General features: G+C 33.0%; 1 protein-coding gene across 2 annotated transcripts; it reads left to right on the plus strand.

The window, feature by feature from the left end:
- The first annotated feature begins 10,814 nt into the window (after positions 1 to 10,814).
- Positions 10,815 to 15,972, plus strand: CIPK1 (CBL-interacting protein kinase 1). 2 transcript variants are annotated; one of them, XM_006840276.4, is made up of 13 exons: positions 10,815 to 11,125; positions 11,713 to 11,775; positions 12,287 to 12,358; positions 12,511 to 12,618; positions 13,067 to 13,147; positions 13,232 to 13,285; positions 13,631 to 13,756; positions 14,153 to 14,359; positions 14,458 to 14,562; positions 14,698 to 14,814; positions 14,994 to 15,053; positions 15,186 to 15,260; positions 15,726 to 15,972. In XM_006840276.4, exons 1-13 carry the CDS (start codon positions 10,976 to 10,978, stop codon positions 15,792 to 15,794), a joined length of 1,287 nt encoding a protein of 428 aa, XP_006840339.1. In that variant the 5' UTR covers positions 10,815 to 10,975; the 3' UTR covers positions 15,795 to 15,972. The 2 variants fall into 2 exon arrangements, with proteins under 2 accessions (XP_006840339.1, XP_088715845.1); XM_088859719.1 differs by having other exon boundaries at positions 11,010 to 11,125; positions 11,688 to 11,775.
- Positions 15,973 to 18,176: the final 2,204 nt, after the last annotated feature.

The raw sequence follows: 18,176 nt of genomic DNA on the forward strand, positions 1-18,176 counted from the left end.
ATGGGTGGGTAGTGGGCTGGGCGGCACGGTCCTAAAAACTTAGGGCTTGGGCCACAAATAATGGCCATATTGCAGGCTAGGGCCAGTGTCGGCCTAGTCACACCCTCTTTTTTTCTTGTTATTTTATTTTACTTTAGCTTCATTTGATTTTGGCCGGGCCGACCCTAAGAGGGTCAGCGTCTGGCTTGTTCCGGTCCAAGGGACAAGGGCCAAGCCAAAGCAAGTTTGGCCCCTGGCCCCTAGCCCGGCCCCAATTGCCATCCTTTCACACACATTGGACTTTAGTGCCATGGACTAAAGCCCCAATGCGAAACCAAGAGACCCAAAACCTCCATTGGTTCTCTCTCCCTTTGTTGCCCCAAAGTTGCTCCTTGAAGCCCTTCGTTGCTAGGAAAGGGCACATGTCTGGAAGAATGCTAATACCCACTCAAAACTCAACAAGACACCATGAATAAGTGGATATGGTTCGGAGAACTCCAGGTTGTAAATAATATTATATTCTTCCATGCAAACGTTTAAAAAACTCAAATCTGGACCACACGGAGTTGGATTTCTCATTTGATAAATGAAAACATGTCCCAAGAGTTCATCTCCAAAGAGATTGACGCCTTTTCTTGGTCATAATATGAAAGGAGGAAAGATGAGACCTAACGGTCTTGTTTAATAAATAACACCAAATAAAGGGACCACTATATATTTTGAGAAGCAAGTGCCAAACCAAAAAACTCGACATTGCATGTGTGGTTTCTTTCATTCCTACCTAAGCCTCTATTTCTCCTTTTTTGTCACATTATGATAAGTTCGATTCCTAGCATAAATCAATCCTCTCTCTCTCTCTCTCTCTCTCTCTCTCTCTCTCTTTAGTAATAGTGAAATGATTTTTTGCTTCCTTGGGTGCACACTGTCCATTTCCTCCTCCTATAAGAGCCAGAGTGGGAGTACAAATTTTGGGGATGTAATCTCTTGAACCTAGTAGCCAGTTCTATCTCAATAAATAAACAAATTACACAAGGAGAATGGTTTGATAGGGCCGCAACCCTATTAGAATAAATAAAATCTCACTTCATAACTCATTGAAAATTGCAATTCAAACATAAAAAATGTTTACATCGATCGTCTTAGCTTGAACACTATGGTTGTGAAAAAAAAATAGGATTTCAAACTCTTAGATAGTGTATATTGTAAGAAATTATCTAACTGTCTTTTACGCCCTATGAATAAGTGTTTGCAAATATGCAAGATCTGTATATCTTTTGAGTTTCAAATTTTGTTGTGGGTGTTGGAAATTGATTTTAAAGCCATCAATGAGATTTTCATTAACGAAAGTGCTTTCCGAACGAGGATTTGAGGCAGCCTAGGCCTTATAGAAACTTCATCCATTACACAATCCATAACATCCTAAGATTGAACATGGACCATTCAATTTTTTGAGAACAAGATTGAACTCAACATCCATCTTTTTTTTTTCCCTTTTTTTCCATATATTTATCTCATGATTCTTAGATAAATAATAATAAGTAATGCCTGCATAGATATGCTCTTTGAAGTGATGACACGTATGTATGTTAATTTATGGCATTTTGGGTGTTGATTCTTTTTGTTTAGCGTTTTATTTAAACCTTTTCCTACAATTAAGTTTTTGCAATTTGCATTGTTCACATTTTCCTATTCTGGAAAATATTTATCCAACCCACCTCCTTCACACATCTTTGTTTCTATTGTAGTTCGAGTTTGTTTTTTTTTTCACTCGTAGTTATTTATTGTATTTTATGGGTGTGTCCGCATGGATTACGTGCATTGCACGTAGGGATATTCATTTTTTACTGAGAAATATTCAACTCTATTCCAAGAGGACTAATCTAATCTCCATAAATTTCTCAAAGTCTATCTATTCCTTGAAATTTGGGATTTCAATATTAAAAAACAGGGATATGCTATTCCAAATCTATCTTATATTTCTTTGATCTGAAAATTTTGAGATCCATTTTATAGATGAATATTTTTAAAAGAAAAAATAAATTGGATTTTTGACCCTGAACACCTAATTGATTCTTTGAAAATTAAACCGTCTATGTTCAATCTCATGACATTATTTTATTTGATCTTTGTTTTTGCACGAGGGAATATCCAAGTAATATCCTTAAAGGCTTAAACTATATTTTGTGTTCTTGATAACACTAAACAAAAGCATTAAATTTTGACTTCAGGTTATGGTCGTATATTAAATTTGGTGTGGATTGTTATTAAATGAAATGTATCCTAGAAGAGTAATACAACCAAACCTTCGCAATATTTAATTGCTCGATCCATCATCAACAATTTTATTGAAATTATATCAAGGGGGACCTACACAAAGATTTCAAAACACTTATTAAAGGAAAATGAGAAGGTAAATTTTTCAAATATAACTCCGATACCCAATAAAAAACAATACAACTTTTGGATATCCTTGGTGGTACCACCCTTACACCTTAGTCATTATGTTGTGGTTTATATTCTCACCACTAATCACCGCATAAATTCAAGGGCTTGTCTTTGTCAATAAATTATCTAAAAAATAAAAAAAACTTTAAAATATCCCAAATACCGCCTATCCCAATGAATTATCTAAAAAATAAAAAAAAATTTAGAATATCCCAAATACCCCATAGAGCGTAAGAGCTGGCCCCACTAACAATACTTGTGGACTAACTGGCCCATGTGGAACCCACTAATAATACTTGTGGACTAACTGGCCCATGTGGAAGATAAGGTTAGAAAATCTTGGATGAAATAATAGTGAAGTTTTCACATACAAATTATATAACACTAAAGTTTTCTTGTTTTATGTCTATTGAGAATCATGCGTTTTAGGGGATCACCATAAAAATAAAAAATAAAAAAAATTAAAAGAAAATAAGTGCATGTGACTTAACAACCCGTTTTAGGTTAGGTGGCTTGAGAATCGCCACAAAAAGGGCATGGGAATTGACAAAACCATGATTTTTTAATTGATAAATTGGGAGCCGAGATTTAAAGTTTCCCTCTCTACTTCCACTACTCTAATATATTAGTATCATAAAAAGTTCATTTTCCTCTCTATTGTACCTTATAAATTTCTTTAAACATGAATTTTAACAAAAGGAAAAGTTTTACATGTGAACCCCATTGATCCCTACACTAAGTTATCTCTAAAGTAGAGTTAGCTCTTTAGCATCATGTCTTGATCCAAGAGCTTAAAGTATTTTTTATTTTATTTTTATTCTATAAATTATTTTACAGCAAAGTTTTGGTTGCGCATATATCTAACATGGACCACGTGATAAAAATAAAAATAAAAATACTTCTGGTCATAGAAAATTGCCTTAATCTCCCTAAGACTTTTAGGGCATTTTTTTGGTCATTTTTATTTATTTCATATGGAAATGTTGATATAACTTATTCTATTGGATTTCATCCATTATTGTTGAGATAATTTCTTTTTCCCTTTTTTTCAGGGCTGTAATCTTCCATTTTTTCCCCTTTTTGTTTGTTCTTGTACTCGATTTAAGCTTATTTGGCAAATTAAATTCTCTTGTTTGTTTACGCTTATTATTATTTTTTTAGGATATTTTATTTCAAGCAAGGTTCTAAAAATTCGGCAATTGGGAACCGGTGGTGATCGACCTGCTTCACAATCAAAATGGGGAATCGATATAGTTCCCATGGAACCATCCAGTTCTATCTGGGAACCCCAAGTTTTGTTAGGGGACCGGGCGATCTCGAATTGCATGGTTTCTTTAATTTCTCTCTAAAATTTAAAAAAAGCACTATAATTTTTCAAAACTGTAGTTTTTTTTAGAAACTTTGAATAAATTAGAAATAGTGTTGTAATATTTGGGTACTTGAGAATTCATACAAGTTTTTTCTTGAGGTTTTGCTTCTAAGGCTTATGGGGAAAAATTGATATCTCTTATGGAATATGCAAAATACTTTCTAATTCAAATCAAGAAAAATTTAAATCTGTACTCGATTTTTTTTGTCCAATGTACTAAAACTGAAATCCAGTTTGGGTTGCGCACTCACTGTACGGATCCCGATAAGTAGAAAACCTAGATCAGTTGAATCAATGAAGGATCAGTTAAAAGGATAAGAAAATTTTCTAAAAAAACTTTGCCTATTTTTTTTGGTGGGGTAGGGTTGGAGGGTAGGTAAGGGAATCGGATCGCCAACTTGTATCTGATCCAATTTAGCGACCTGCCATCCAGGTTGCAGTTTGAGATCCATGTTTTCTCTAATACCCAAGGGAAGACAACACCGACATCCCTCGGGAAAGGGGCTGGGGTCGTAGTTATAGCACCTCCACACATTAGCCATGTTGAGGTTTACATTCTCACTAATAACATCACTCCAACTAATATTTTCAACAAGCTAACTCTTAGTCTACTTGAAAAAATGAGGAGGGTCTATTTTTTTCTATTGAATTAACCCAAAAAAAAAAAAAAAAAGAAAGAAAGTTTGGGATATCCCTGATACCCCAATATAGAGTATAAGCTGGCCCCACTAATAATATTTGTGGACTAACTAGCCCTTGTGGAAGATAAGGTAAGAAAAATTTGGATCAAATAATAGTAAAGTTTTCACATAGAAAAATATATAATACTGAAGTTTTCTTCTTTATGTTCATTGAGAATCATGTCTATCTAGGGGATCACCATAAAAGAAAGGAAACAAAAAAAAGTTGCATGTGACTTCACTTAACGTTAGAGGTGGCTTACGAATCGCCACAAAAAGCGCATGGATCTTGACAATGCTATCATTTTTTTAATGATAAATTGGGGGGCCGAAATTCCGCCGAAATTCAAAGTTTCCCTATCTACTTCTACTATAATTTTAGTCTATCTATAGTCTATACTAGTATAATTAAAAACTCATTTTCCTTTTTCCTCTTTATTTTTTCCCTATAAATTTCTATGCTTCCCTTACAGCATAGAAGTTCTATCCTCTCTTTACCATCCAACTGTCTAATTTTAATCAAGAGAGTTACTTACCGTTTGATCTTAGATCCGACGTCTCAAAGTATTTTATTTTTAGTTTTTTATATAACTTATATGAATATGAAATTTTGTATGTGCTATCTTTTCATTGGGAACACCTATAACAAATATTAAAAATGCTTTTTCGATAAAATATAATGATCAAAATACCCCTTGAAACTTTCAAGGGTATTTTGATCATTTTATTTTATTGAAAATATTTTTTTTGAATTTTTTGCTAGTGCAAGTTTAATAGAAGAATAGATGTCCAAAATTTGGTGTCAAAATAGTTTATAGAAAAAAAATTAAAAATAAAATAATGTAGAGACGTGACATTATGATTGGGACAATCTTAGCCCTCCATTCAGAATGGACGGTTGGGGTTGTAAGAGAAGAATATAAAGCTCGCCCATTTCTTTAAATATGAATTTTAACAAAAGGGCATACCAGCATATGTGATCCCCACAAAGTCATTCGATCTAACGTAGAGTTCGCTCTTGAGCATCATTCTTGATTCAAGAGCTTAAAGTTTTTCTATATATATATATATATATATATATATATATATATATATATATATATTATTTTACAGTAAGGTTTGGGATGTGCATACATCTAACATGGTCCATAAAAATAATAATAAATATTTATGGTCAGAGAAAATTGCCTTAATATATCCTTAAAACTTGTAGGTTTTATTGGTCATTTACTATTAGCAAAATATTTTGCTATTGCTAGGTGTGCCCATAGTTAGCAAGTCGCCCATTTAATCACGGCTTTTTAAAAAAAGCTACACTTTTTTAAAAAACGATTTAATGTGCGTCTTTTTCAATAGATCGGTAAAAATACATGATATTTTCAAGAAGAAGTTTTAAACACAACTTTTTCAAAATTTAAAAAGATCGTTTAAAAAATCTTTCCTATTAATATACTCTCATCTTTTTTTTTGGAAAGTTCAATATCATTTTCCTGTTTTATGAAATTTTTATTTTTATTATCCCGAAACTCTATCTGGTTCTCTGCTATGGATATGGTTTGTATTTTTTCGGGTGGTTATGGGTAGACCATAGTTAGCAAGCATGGGTAGACAATTTCTTTATAGAAAGATGAAAATTGAATTCACCGACCCAATACTTATCTTGACGAATACAATAGATAATCATCTTATGTTAGAGATATATCACATTGAATATTGAAATTTATATTTATAGGGAGGTCATTTTTATACTGAGTGATATATATAGAGTGAAAGCATTACTCCTCGCTACTATTATTTTTTTCTATACTGAGTGATATATATATTTCGAGTTTTAAAATTTCTAATATTTTAAATATATTCAATTTTTTTACTCCGATTTTTTTAGCCTAGTCCGATATATTCGCGATCTCTTTACATGAAGTATTTTTGCCGATCCATATTCTTAACCCGATTTTTTTATCTGACTTTTTAAAATAAAAACGATTAGTTTTCGATTTCATGGTAAGCTGATTTATTGATAATCCCTTACTTGCTAACTATGGGTGTGTCCCAATAATGTGAAGGGATGCCCTAATTTTCACCCAAAATATTTTGTAAAAACTATAATAAAAATGAAACATTATTTTGACATAATATCATAACATGAGCGATCCAAGCCGTCCATTCAATTAAATGGTTCAAATTAAATGGTTGTAAAGTACTGTAGGGATCACGTACAAAACTTTTCCTTCACAAAAAATAAAAAATCCGAGTCGACACTAAAATGTTAGGTTGTGGTTTCTATAAGGTTGAGGCTCTAAAGAATCAAAGTGAGCTACACCTCGAAATAGTGTCAAAAGATGTTATTTCAGTACCATAAATCTTTGTGATGGCTTGAATTTTTTTTTTACCATAAATCTTTGTGATGGCTTGAATTTTTTTAAAAAAAAATTATAAAATTTAAAGCTTAAAAAATAGTGTAGATCAAACAAATCCATGAACAATTGATAATCTTAAAAATTAATAGTCTAGAAAATGCATTACAAGATGCACTATTTCCAATGCTTGAAATCCATTTTTTTCTCATGTTCATATATCTTGAGGTCGAGATGATCGATTTGATGATTTTTTAGCATCAAAACAATCTCTTCTAATGAGGGCCTCACCCTTATATAAACTAGTCCACGTCAACGATTTTTTGAGATAATTTGCCATTTTTAAGGTATCCTCCTTTTCTCTCTGGCTTGTAAACATTATCTATTATCTGCCTAACTAATCTAATTGTGATTTCTTAGCGGGATCTTGGAAGCTTCATTTTCTTTTTGTTTGTTTCATATGTTATTGTTGAGATAATTTATTATATTGGACCTCATCAATTATTATTGAGATAATTTATTTGTTTATTTATTTTTCTCTTGTTTTTAGGGCTGTAATCTTCCATTTTCTTGCCTTTTTGTTTATGCTCGTATTTATTTCCTCGATCAAGTTATTAGGTTTAGGGGTGACAATGGATTTGGACTCGAGGGGTAGACCTGATTGAGTGTGGGTATAGGTGTTGAGGATTGATGTCTTACTATCAAGTTATTAGGTTTAGAGGTGACAATGGATTTGGCCTCGAGGGGTAGACCTGATTGGAATGTAGGTATAGGTGTTGAGGATTGATGTCTTGTATTATGAAGAAATAGATCTATCAAGGTGGAATTAAAAAGATGACTCCGAAGGGCTGAAGGCTCGGAGGAGTCGTCCTGACAGGTTTACTTGATGGACTCAGCTCAAGGAACCTTTGAGGAAAAAATTCGGATATATCCATACATAGAATTCGATATATTTGAGATTTGATATATATCCGTATAAAGATATTTTAGTAATTTATACCATCTATCTAGGACAGAGGGATTGGGGATTCATCTAAAGTTATGGGTCAAGGGAAAGATGAAGATCTCTTTGTAATTACATAAAAACAGAGACACGTGGGATTAGGGGTTCATCTAAAGTTAATGGTCAAGGGAAAGATGCAGATCTCTTTTTAATTGCATTAAAACAGAGACGCGTGAGAAGGAGAGAGTATTGTAACCCTATTCTCCATTGCTAGTAAAGCAGCTCTAATCTCTCCTGGACATATGCACGTTGTCGAATCACGTATGTATATGTTTGCGTTGTGGTTGATTGTCTCTTTCTTTTGTGTTTGTTTATTCTTTTTTGTTTTTTGTTGATTGCTTTTCGTTTTTACAATAGGTTCAAAAATTAGACTTCTTTGTTTTTTGATGATTGCTTTTCGTTTTTACAATAGGTTCAAAAATTAGACCCGACAGGTTAGGTCTGAGTCCCACGCTCTATTTTCGGGTCTAATTCAAGGATCGGACCCGAACCTACCCATTGCCACTAATTGTTATAGTTTTAAGTTCACCCAAAAACAAAATTGATTATATGTTTAATGTGAACAGCTGGTAAAGGATCAGTGGAAATAGAGGCTAGACTCTTTACGTTTTTTAACATTTTAATATATGTCTTTAAATGCCATGGTCACCTTTGACTTTCAGGTACAAAACAAGAAGAAGAGTAAGGTGAAAAGAAACTCGTGTTTCATGTTGTTTTTGTTTTTTTCTTAATCGGATGCATTGATACTTGAATCAGAAACAAGGCATATGCTATTTGAGTCAGTAATTTACTGAAAAAACTCCCGGAAAATTTCATCATGTTACTATCTTTGAGATAAATGTTAGATATTTTACCCTCTATTCAATCTTATTAGATAAAATATATTTACTATATATACTAAATTTTTAGCATGTATGTCATCATTGTGCAATAAAGATTCACACCTTTTCTTCTCTCCTGAGAAAGTAGCATGTTCCTTTCACGCAAGCTTTCCATGCAGATACATCTCTCTCCTTGATAGAAAGGTTTATTTGAATTTGTAGGGATTAAAATAAAATTTTAATTTTTAGATTTAATTTTAACATTTGGTTTTTAAATAAAATAGAAGCCAGACTTTCTTAATTATTCTAAGCATGAATTTTCATTGGTCAACAAATTGTTGACAATTAAAACAAGGAGTTCAAAAAAATAAATCATTCTTGTACAATAAAGTCTAATGAATGAAATTTATTTCGATGCACAATCTACATCCAAGAGTTGTAAAAAACGCTTTAGATTTTATTTGAAAAAATATATATGGACCAAATTTTGTGGAAGAAATTGTTAGAAGAGAGAGATAAAATGGAATTTGATTGTTTATAGAGAGAGAAAGGTTGTTAGTAGAGGAGGCTGGAGAGAGAGAGTTGGCAATGGGGGTGAGAGAGACGCTAAGGTGGATGGGGAGAGAGAGAAAGCGAGAGAGACCCAAAAGTTTATTTTGGCCTCAAAGTTTGCTTTTTGCGGTGATAAAAAAATGAGACAATTTGTCTCACATCAAAGATTTAATGAATTTAAACTTCTCAAAGATTTAATGAATTTAAACCTCCATAAAAGCCTCACAGTTGTTGTGCACATGTGAGGTTGGTGGGACCCATGTGAAAATAAAATCTTTTTTTTAGATAAAAAATATGATGCAAGCGGCTCTTTATTTTAAAAATATTCTAAAAATACACTTACAAAAAAAGTTTAAAAAATGCATTTACTCAAGTTTCGTCATTGAAACCAATTCGGATTAGAATTTGCTGATTTTAGCCTGACCAACAAAATCGAACGGTTTTGTCAAAGATCTGATAAGTGATTAATTCAAGTAGATCTGATAAGTGATTAGTTCAAGGGGGACCTGGCCGATTCCCAATATATGACGTGAACTAGATCACCATAGACGATTATCGACTGAATCACTAAATCTTCAAACCTTCTTAAATTTCAAAAAAAGAGAAATTTGCCATTTTTTATTGGGAAAAGTTTATATAGAGCCGAGGCTCTAAGCCTACCTCAAAATTTTCATTAGAAGATGTTGTTTTCATATCCAAATATCTTCAAATTGATCATCTAGACATCAAGATGTATGGAAATGAGAAAAAAAGGGATTTTAAGTTTGGAAAAGAGTGTATTTTGTATCGTAATTTTAGACCATCAATTTTCAAAATTCTCAAGTCAAGTTTTTATAGATCTGTCGATCAACACTATTTTTGAAACTTTAAAATTTAAAAATAAAGATGAAAATATATTTTAAGAGTATTAAAAAGATTTCCAATCTTGAAACCACATTTCTTGATAGTATTTGAGGGTACGCTCTAATTTGTTAGTTGAGAGCCTAGGCTCTATGCAAGCCGCACCCTTATCTCTTAAGAAACATGTAACTAAATTTGAATTACCACCAAATCCGAAACTCTAAGGAGGAAGCTGCTCAAGTTGGACCGATGGATAAAGAAGAGGAAATTATTTTTGGGTAGTTTCCCAGAAAACAGTAAGGTATGAAAAACGTGACATAAATAGTACAGCTCCTTCACTGAAATTAGCAAAAGTTTTGACAATGATGGATTGAGACTTTAATTGAAAATTGTGTACCACTCCTCGCAAAAAAACCTTTTATTTATGATTTCACCACTCATTTTTTTTTACCCGAAATTGAGAGAACGCGCCACTTCCATGCCGTGGTGTTCAAAGTTTCATGCCCAAACCCATTTGGTATTATTCGCTTTTTTAATTGTAAAAATGGTCATTTGTTGCTTCATTAAACGAAAAGTTGGAGTGACCCATTCTTTTTTCTTGTTTTTTCCTTCACTCATTTAATGAAAAGCAGGAAAAACCCAATAATCAATTGACTGGTTTTTGTGTACCGTGTGGGTAACTTCCATGCAGAGGAGTTGTATGGCCATTTGTTTGGACTTGGTGGTTATAAAATTGATGGATTTTTGAGAGAGAAAATTGTTGGTTTGTTTGTTTTCATTGGGTCTTTGGAGAGGGAGGTATATCTGGTTTCTTGACGGTTACATTTCCTCTCTCCAGCTCTCTCCATTTTCTCTCTCTTGTTTCTTGAGGGGAGGAGGGGTTGGGTTTTCTTCGTTTTCTGTGTTTTTGGGGAGGGAAAGTGTTGAAGGGAATGCGACTTGGGAAGTACGAGTTGGGGAGGATTCTTGGAGAAGGGAATTTTGGGAAGGTGAAGTATGCCAAGGATGTGGACTCAGGGCAAAGTTTTGCGGTGAAGATATTGGAGAAACAGAGGATTCTGCAACTTGATATCAGTGAACAGGTGAGATTCTCTCTCCTTTTTTTCTTTTTTTTTGTTTTTGCGAAGTTTAGGCTACTTTGTGAATAATTGATGGAGGTTGGGTGTTGGGATTTGCTCTGAAAGTTTGATTTTTGATGTTGGTGTACTTGATTTTTCGTTTTTTCCTTTCAATTGGGGGCTAGGGAGAGTTTTCATACTGATTACTTGTGCAAATTCTGGTTTTGGTCTCTCTCTTGGTGGTATAGCTGGAAAATACGGTCTCTCTCTCTCTCTCCCCCTACCTTCTCTCTCTCTGGGTGAAACAGCAGAGTTGCTTTTTCTCTGATCACCCCTGGAAAATTCGGTTTCTTAGTTGATTCTCTCTCCATCTCTCTCTCTCGTTCTCTCTCTAATCTCCATCTCTTGCTTCCCCCTCTATATTGGACACATGGGAGAACCCATTTGATATTGTCCGTTTCAATTTCTGATTTTTGATATCTTCTATTTTCTTTCGCTCCTTCGTCGACGAACAGGTTGGACATTCCTTTTACCTTTATTCTTGGAATTTTGTTTTGTTAATTTTTACTTCCTTCTGCAAAATCAGTGACCGGGTTTTGATGATATTATAGATCAAGCGAGAAATTGGGACATTGAAGCTTATGAAACATCCAAATGTGGTGAGATTATATGAGGTAAGCCTTTTGATTAAACGATATGCGGTTTTCTCTAAAACTGAAAGAAAATTCTTAGCGTTTTTTCCAGTGGATTATTCTTGGAATTTTTTGCTGTCTTTAATTTTTTAACGTATTCCATGCAAAGAAAGATTTGCAGAAGATGGAAGAAAATTAAATTGTTCAAGAAAAATAAGTGTAGATTGTTATAATAAGATTGAAATTTTATCTTTTTTTTATCTCCTGGTTTTATAGTTTTTTGCAGCTTAAAAAAAATAAGTTGTATGCATTTTCTTTCCAAGGGGGTTATAGTGGGTTATAATATTATCACCAGATTTTGACACATAATTTTTCATGATCTTTTTAATTTAAAATCCTGATTTTTTACAGTTTTCCAAGATTTAGCTCTTATATTGGATAATAAAAAAATCATAGCTATGCGCTTTAAGTTATTTTCCTCTGATAAGATACTGATACTATTTGGCTTTATTTGTCCCATTTATAAAGTAGTGTGTTTCTTTGAAATCTGCAGGTCCTAGCCAGCAGAACAAAGATTTATATGGTCCTTGAATATGTAACCGGCGGAGAATTATTTACCAAAATTGTGAGTACTTATTTTTATTGGGTTTATTTTTCCTGGAATAAAAAATTTCAACCTTTTAAATATGCTCGGTAAAATAGAAATCTTTTGTTTGGGATTATTTGTTTCACTGAAACTTTCTTCTGATTTGTATCTTTATAATTGTGTTATCTTAGGAGAGTAATGGGAGACTAAAAGAGAGTGAAGGAAGAAAACTTTTTCAGCAGCTGATTGATGCAGTGAGCTACTGCCATGACAAAGGAGTGTATCACAGGGATTTGAAGGTAGCGAGAAATATAGAATGATCTCTCCATGTTCCTTTTGTGGTTTCCTACCCCAATAAAAAAAAAGGAAAAAAAAATGAAAAAGAAAACAATCGACAGACCGCGTTCTTGTCATATAAAATTCAGGGTTATACTGTTTCATGGATATGATTAGCCTTAACAGGCATGAATTCTCTATTTCACTCATCTGTTAAATAATCACTAGATATATGCTTCCACCTCGATGACTGATTGGGCTTCCAATGAGCGAGACTGAATTTATTTTGCAGTAAAAATAAAATGGACTTTCACTGATATGAAAATGTGGGCTTGTATAATGAATTTGGCATGTGGAGGCAAATCAGGCTCCATAATTTGGGATCTCTGAGATCCCGGACTAGCGCTGCAATCTAATTTTTGGTTTCTTTATTCCAATATGGTTTCTGAGTAACATTTCTTTCCCTTTCAGCCTGAAAATGTTCTACTTGATGCCAACGGAAACATCAAAATCTCGGATTTTGGCCTCAGTGCTTTACCTCAACATTTTAGGGTACTTTATGAGAACCTTTGAAACTGACTATCTTCATATCTAATGAATTCCCTACCTGATCCTGAATTATCTGATTTCTCACAGGAAGATGGATTGTTGCACACAACCTGTGGAAGCCCAAATTATGTTGCACCTGAGGTAAGTGTGAAGCATCATATGATACAAAAATCTACTCTAATTTCAACTTGGCCTGGAAATTCTTCTGTTGTAGTGTGGGTTGTGATTTTAAAATAGAACTTTCAACTATTAATCCCCAGACCATATTTGTAACAAGAATCTACTCTAATTTCAAATAAGCATGGAAATCTTCAGATTTCAGTCTGGATTTCAATTTGGAAAATTTGAAGTTTTAAAATATTAAGTCCTCAAACCTCCCTACTGTTATTTATTCATCTTTAGTTGTCACAAGTCCAAAGTCATCTTTAAGCCTTATATATTGTTATTGGGCTGATGGTTTCTTATTTTTGTATGACATGATAACAGGTTCTTGCTAACAGAGGTTACAAAGGAGCCACTGCTGATCTCTGGTCCTGTGGGGTCATCTTGTTTGTCCTCCTTGTTGGATATCTTCCATTTGATGACAGAAATCTTGCTGTTCTTTATCATAAGGTAAACAACTAGGGCATTATAAAAGTGTTTATAGAAAAGGCTTTCATGGATTTTATTGGATACAAAATTTAAGTTGTAGCTTGCCATGATAATCGGTCCGTTAGTGTGAAAAGAAAAACAAATTATTTTGCAAAACCAAGCTTGGTCACTTAAATCCCCTAGTTTGCTGACATTGATATTCATGTTCAGAAGTGGTTATTCGCAATATAATGAAGTTTGGACAGTCAGCAAGTTTATATTTATACATGTCATTTAAAGTTATAAATGTATATAGCAGCTGCTATTTTTTTGAAATGCTAGTGAATAGCAAAGAGAGGATAAGCACTGGTCAACCAGTGATAGGAATTTCACTCCAGTTGTGAGTTTCTGAGTTCAGTTACTCTGGTTATGATCCAGATCTTCAAGGGTGATGTTCATATTCCCAAATGGTTATCCCCTGGTGCTAGAAACCTGATTCGACAAATTCTTAATCCAAATCCAAAGACAAGAATGACCGTGGCTGAGATCAAAGATGATGACTGGTTCAAGCAAGGATATATACCTGCAGTTCCGGAAGAAGAAGATGACGACATATACATTGATGAGTTAGATGCAGCGTTAGAGGTAGAAGATTTAGCAAACTTAAATACCTGAACTTGTTTTGTTATTGTTCACTTGATTTTATTTGCGATACTAAAACCAGTGAATTTACTCTGATGAAGTTCGCTAATACTGATGGCCATGAAAGCACACATCATCTGACGAATGCTTTTCAGCTGATAGGAATGTCAAGCAGTCTTGATCTATCTGGTTTTTTTGAAAAAGAGGTAAACATCTCTCTCTATCCATCCCTCTCCCTCCCCCCCCCACAAAAAAAAAGAAAAAGTAGTGATTTCATGAAAAGTAAGTATTTCATTCTAACATAGAACTGGATTGGTGCCTGATTTTTAATCTATTTGTAGGATGCATCGGAGAGGAAAATAAGATTTACATCAAATTACTCTGAAAAGGATTTGCTTGAGAGAATAGAGGATATTGTAACCGAAATGGGTTTCAGAGTCCAGAAAAAAAATGGAAAGGTTTGTCATTTGAAAACATTTATATGGTATTGTGGCATGCCTGGAAGTGGTTGTTTGTTTATGTGTGTGTTTGTGTGGATATTTAGACATTAGTAGCCATGTTTGTATGAATAGTTTACATTGGCATGATAGGGAATATATTACAATCAAAATAATCGCATTTTTCACGACATGTACAGTTGAAAGTTGTGCAACAGCATAGTGATACGAGTGCAGACTCACTCTCCATTGCAGCAGAGGTAAAATTTGTGGAAAAGAGATGTTTTTTTATGGTGGTTCAAGTATTAACCATTTGCTCTAATGTAGGAATTTGTTGTAAATTACTTTTAAGGTGTGATTATTTTAATATCCTACTATTGTGTGTTTAACAGGTCTTTGAGTTAAATCCTTCATTATATGTGGTGGAATTGAGAAAGTCACATGGTGATGCCGATCTCTACCGCAAGGTATTTTCCGCAAGGGATTGTATATTATAAAGTCATTCATTTAGGGCATCAAAAGGTCACAATCACCTATAAATATAATATATGAAAATGATAGGTTGAGGTGTGTTATAAGGTTATCCATTTGGAGCACAAACTGTCACAATCACCTATAATTATGAGATATGCAAATGATAGCTTGACCTTCATTACAAAGTTCAAAACTCTTTTTTTGGATTTTGAGCTTCGTCCACCCTTAATCACTTGATTTCACATCTAATGGCCAAAGTTGATTTTGACCTCTTTATGCCAAAATTAAATGTTCCTATTATGAAATTTTCCTTTCCATAATCCTCTTTTGGTTATCTTGTTTGATTATAAAGTAATTGGTTCTCAATTAATTTCTTATTAAAAGAGTTCTTGTGTGCCATATTGAATTTCATTTTTCTTTTATTATTTATTTATTTATATGTTTTAATGAATTTGCAGCTGTGTACAAAGCTATCAGACCATTTAGGTGTTTGCAGCAGCCAACAGCTAGTGACTACTTCGGCTTGAAAAGCTGTATTTTTTTCTTCTTAGAACAATGGAGAGAAAAGAAATATAATTGCTTTATTGTTTATAGAAATATAGTAATTCCCATTAAGTCAAGAGAATGGGAATTTTGTGAGAGAAGTCTCATGAATTCTTGTATTATACTGCTGACTATAGTGAAATAAGATATCTCCATTAGTCCTTTGTCCTTGTCTGTTCTCTTTTCCGTCTATTTACCTTTTTCCTTTTGGGCTACAGATCTCACTAGTTGCCAAGCTAAAGGTGGAATTGCAATCAATATTTAATTAAGGGAGATTATTGCTAAAGCTACGCCTTTATGCAGTCGCACCACAAATCTTGTCAAAGGACATTAAAAAAAAAAAAACCACATACCATTTTTCGCCACCTCAATAATGATTTAAGCCTTTTAAATTGGTCCATCCTGCAATATTTTGGGATATTACTATTCACGTCTTCAAAATACAATATTTCACCCAAGGGAGCAAATATATAATTTGCTCTTATTGTGACCAATAAAATCTTTTAAGTTTTCAAAATTTCTATTCCTCATAAAATTCCACGTGGATTTAAATCTCCCCACAATTACTTCATTAATTATCTATTTTAATGGAAAATTTCCGAATTTTCAATTATCATCATCCAAGTCTTAATCCATCTATTGGGGTCAGCTAAAAAAATCTTATTTCATCATTCCGCTCTATCAAAGGTTGTATCCATAAGTCGTCATATATCTTCTCATTAATTCTATTCATTTTTTTTTTGGCCTAAAAATTTCCATAACAAATAAAAAAGTTATGAAGGAAAATTTTCCGAAATTAAATGGAGGAGAATCCACTTGTAATAAACATATTTCCAATAGTAAATTCAACAAATGGGACTTGGAAAAAGGTAGCAATCAACCAATCACTATAACTTCCTCCAATAAAAAAAGCATGTCCCCTACACGGTTGGCAGCTTATTTAATTTATCGTTTTCTAAATTATTTAATTTGTCCTTTTCAATAATTAAAGCCATTTTATGGTTTTTTTTTCTCATTGATTTGAAGATGGGGATGAAGAGAATTTTTTGTTGGCATGAGTCACATGCGTGTCGTATCAAGCTCACTTTTGGAGTTTTGATTCCATCTTGCCAGCTTTTCTTTATTTCCAAATTTTGACTTTTCATTTAATTTCTCTCCCATGTTTATAAATATGAAAAAAAAAAAAAAAAAACAATTCAAACGTGTAAGTGGGAACTTTTCTCACATGTCCTTGGACCAATTCTCGTTAAGGAGAATCGATCCAATTTACTGATTTGCTCATCTAGATCAGATTTTTGAAGGCCAGTTCACCCAATGATCCAATTTTTGAAACATCAATTTTTTTATATTTTAGATAAAAAACACATAAGGAAACTAAAAAAAATGATATAAAGAGGGGAAATTTTGTAATATAAATATACATAAATATATAATGGGATATATTAGGATATTCATAACATATGAGTATTTAATTAATGCACTCATTGTTTTTAGACACTCTATATCTTTCTTCCATCCTAACATTTTTGCCTAGGGGTATTTTAGATAATTAAATATATGTAAAATTTAAATATGAAAACATTTATTATCTATAATAGAGATATCATCGTGACATCGCCTTCATAGGGCAATTATTGCTTCTCAATACTAATAAACGCCACTATTTATTTATAAAAATATTTATCCTGTACTTAATGAGGAAAAGTGCCCATATTAAAAAAAAACATTGTATTACAAACAAGAGTATACGAGTGTCCAAAAGGTGAGGTCGGTAAGGTGCACCACAAAATCTCATTAAAAGCTGCATTTTTGGTGCTAAAACTCTCATCATGACCTAAACGTCTATTTTCCACCCTTATAATGAAATTGAAAGCTCAAACAATGGTGCAAATCTAATAGATCTGAGCACTCAAAAACCTTGAAAATAGATGGTCTAGATAATGCGCTATAAGATGGACTAATTTTAGGACTTGAAATTCATTTTTTCTTTCACATCCACACATATCAAAATCAAGGTCAAGAGGATCAATTGGAGATTTTTCTAGTGACGAAACAACCCTTCTCAATGGGTTTTTGAGATGTACTTTACTTCTACAGTATAAGGTTGACATCTTGTATAATTTTTTTCCTTGAGGGAAATAATCATATATATGAGTACCCTACGATAATTCTAAATTATATACTTAATGTAGGGCCTCCCTTTAGAGGCTTTGGTGGTTCAAATTTGTTCTATAGTAGAATCCTTCGTGTAAGATTCACTTATTAGCGAAAAAATAAAAGAAAAATAAAACATGCAATAAAGCCAACTATTTGAGATTTGAGATTTATTATACGAATTTCATTTCACCATTCTACTCTATCAAGGA

Source organism: Amborella trichopoda, chromosome 2 (assembly GCF_054954075.1).
Source record: "Amborella trichopoda isolate Santa Cruz 75 chromosome 2, AtrichopodaSantaCruz75HAP2 v2.0, whole genome shotgun sequence".
Taxonomy (NCBI): Eukaryota; Viridiplantae; Streptophyta; class Magnoliopsida; order Amborellales; family Amborellaceae; genus Amborella; species Amborella trichopoda.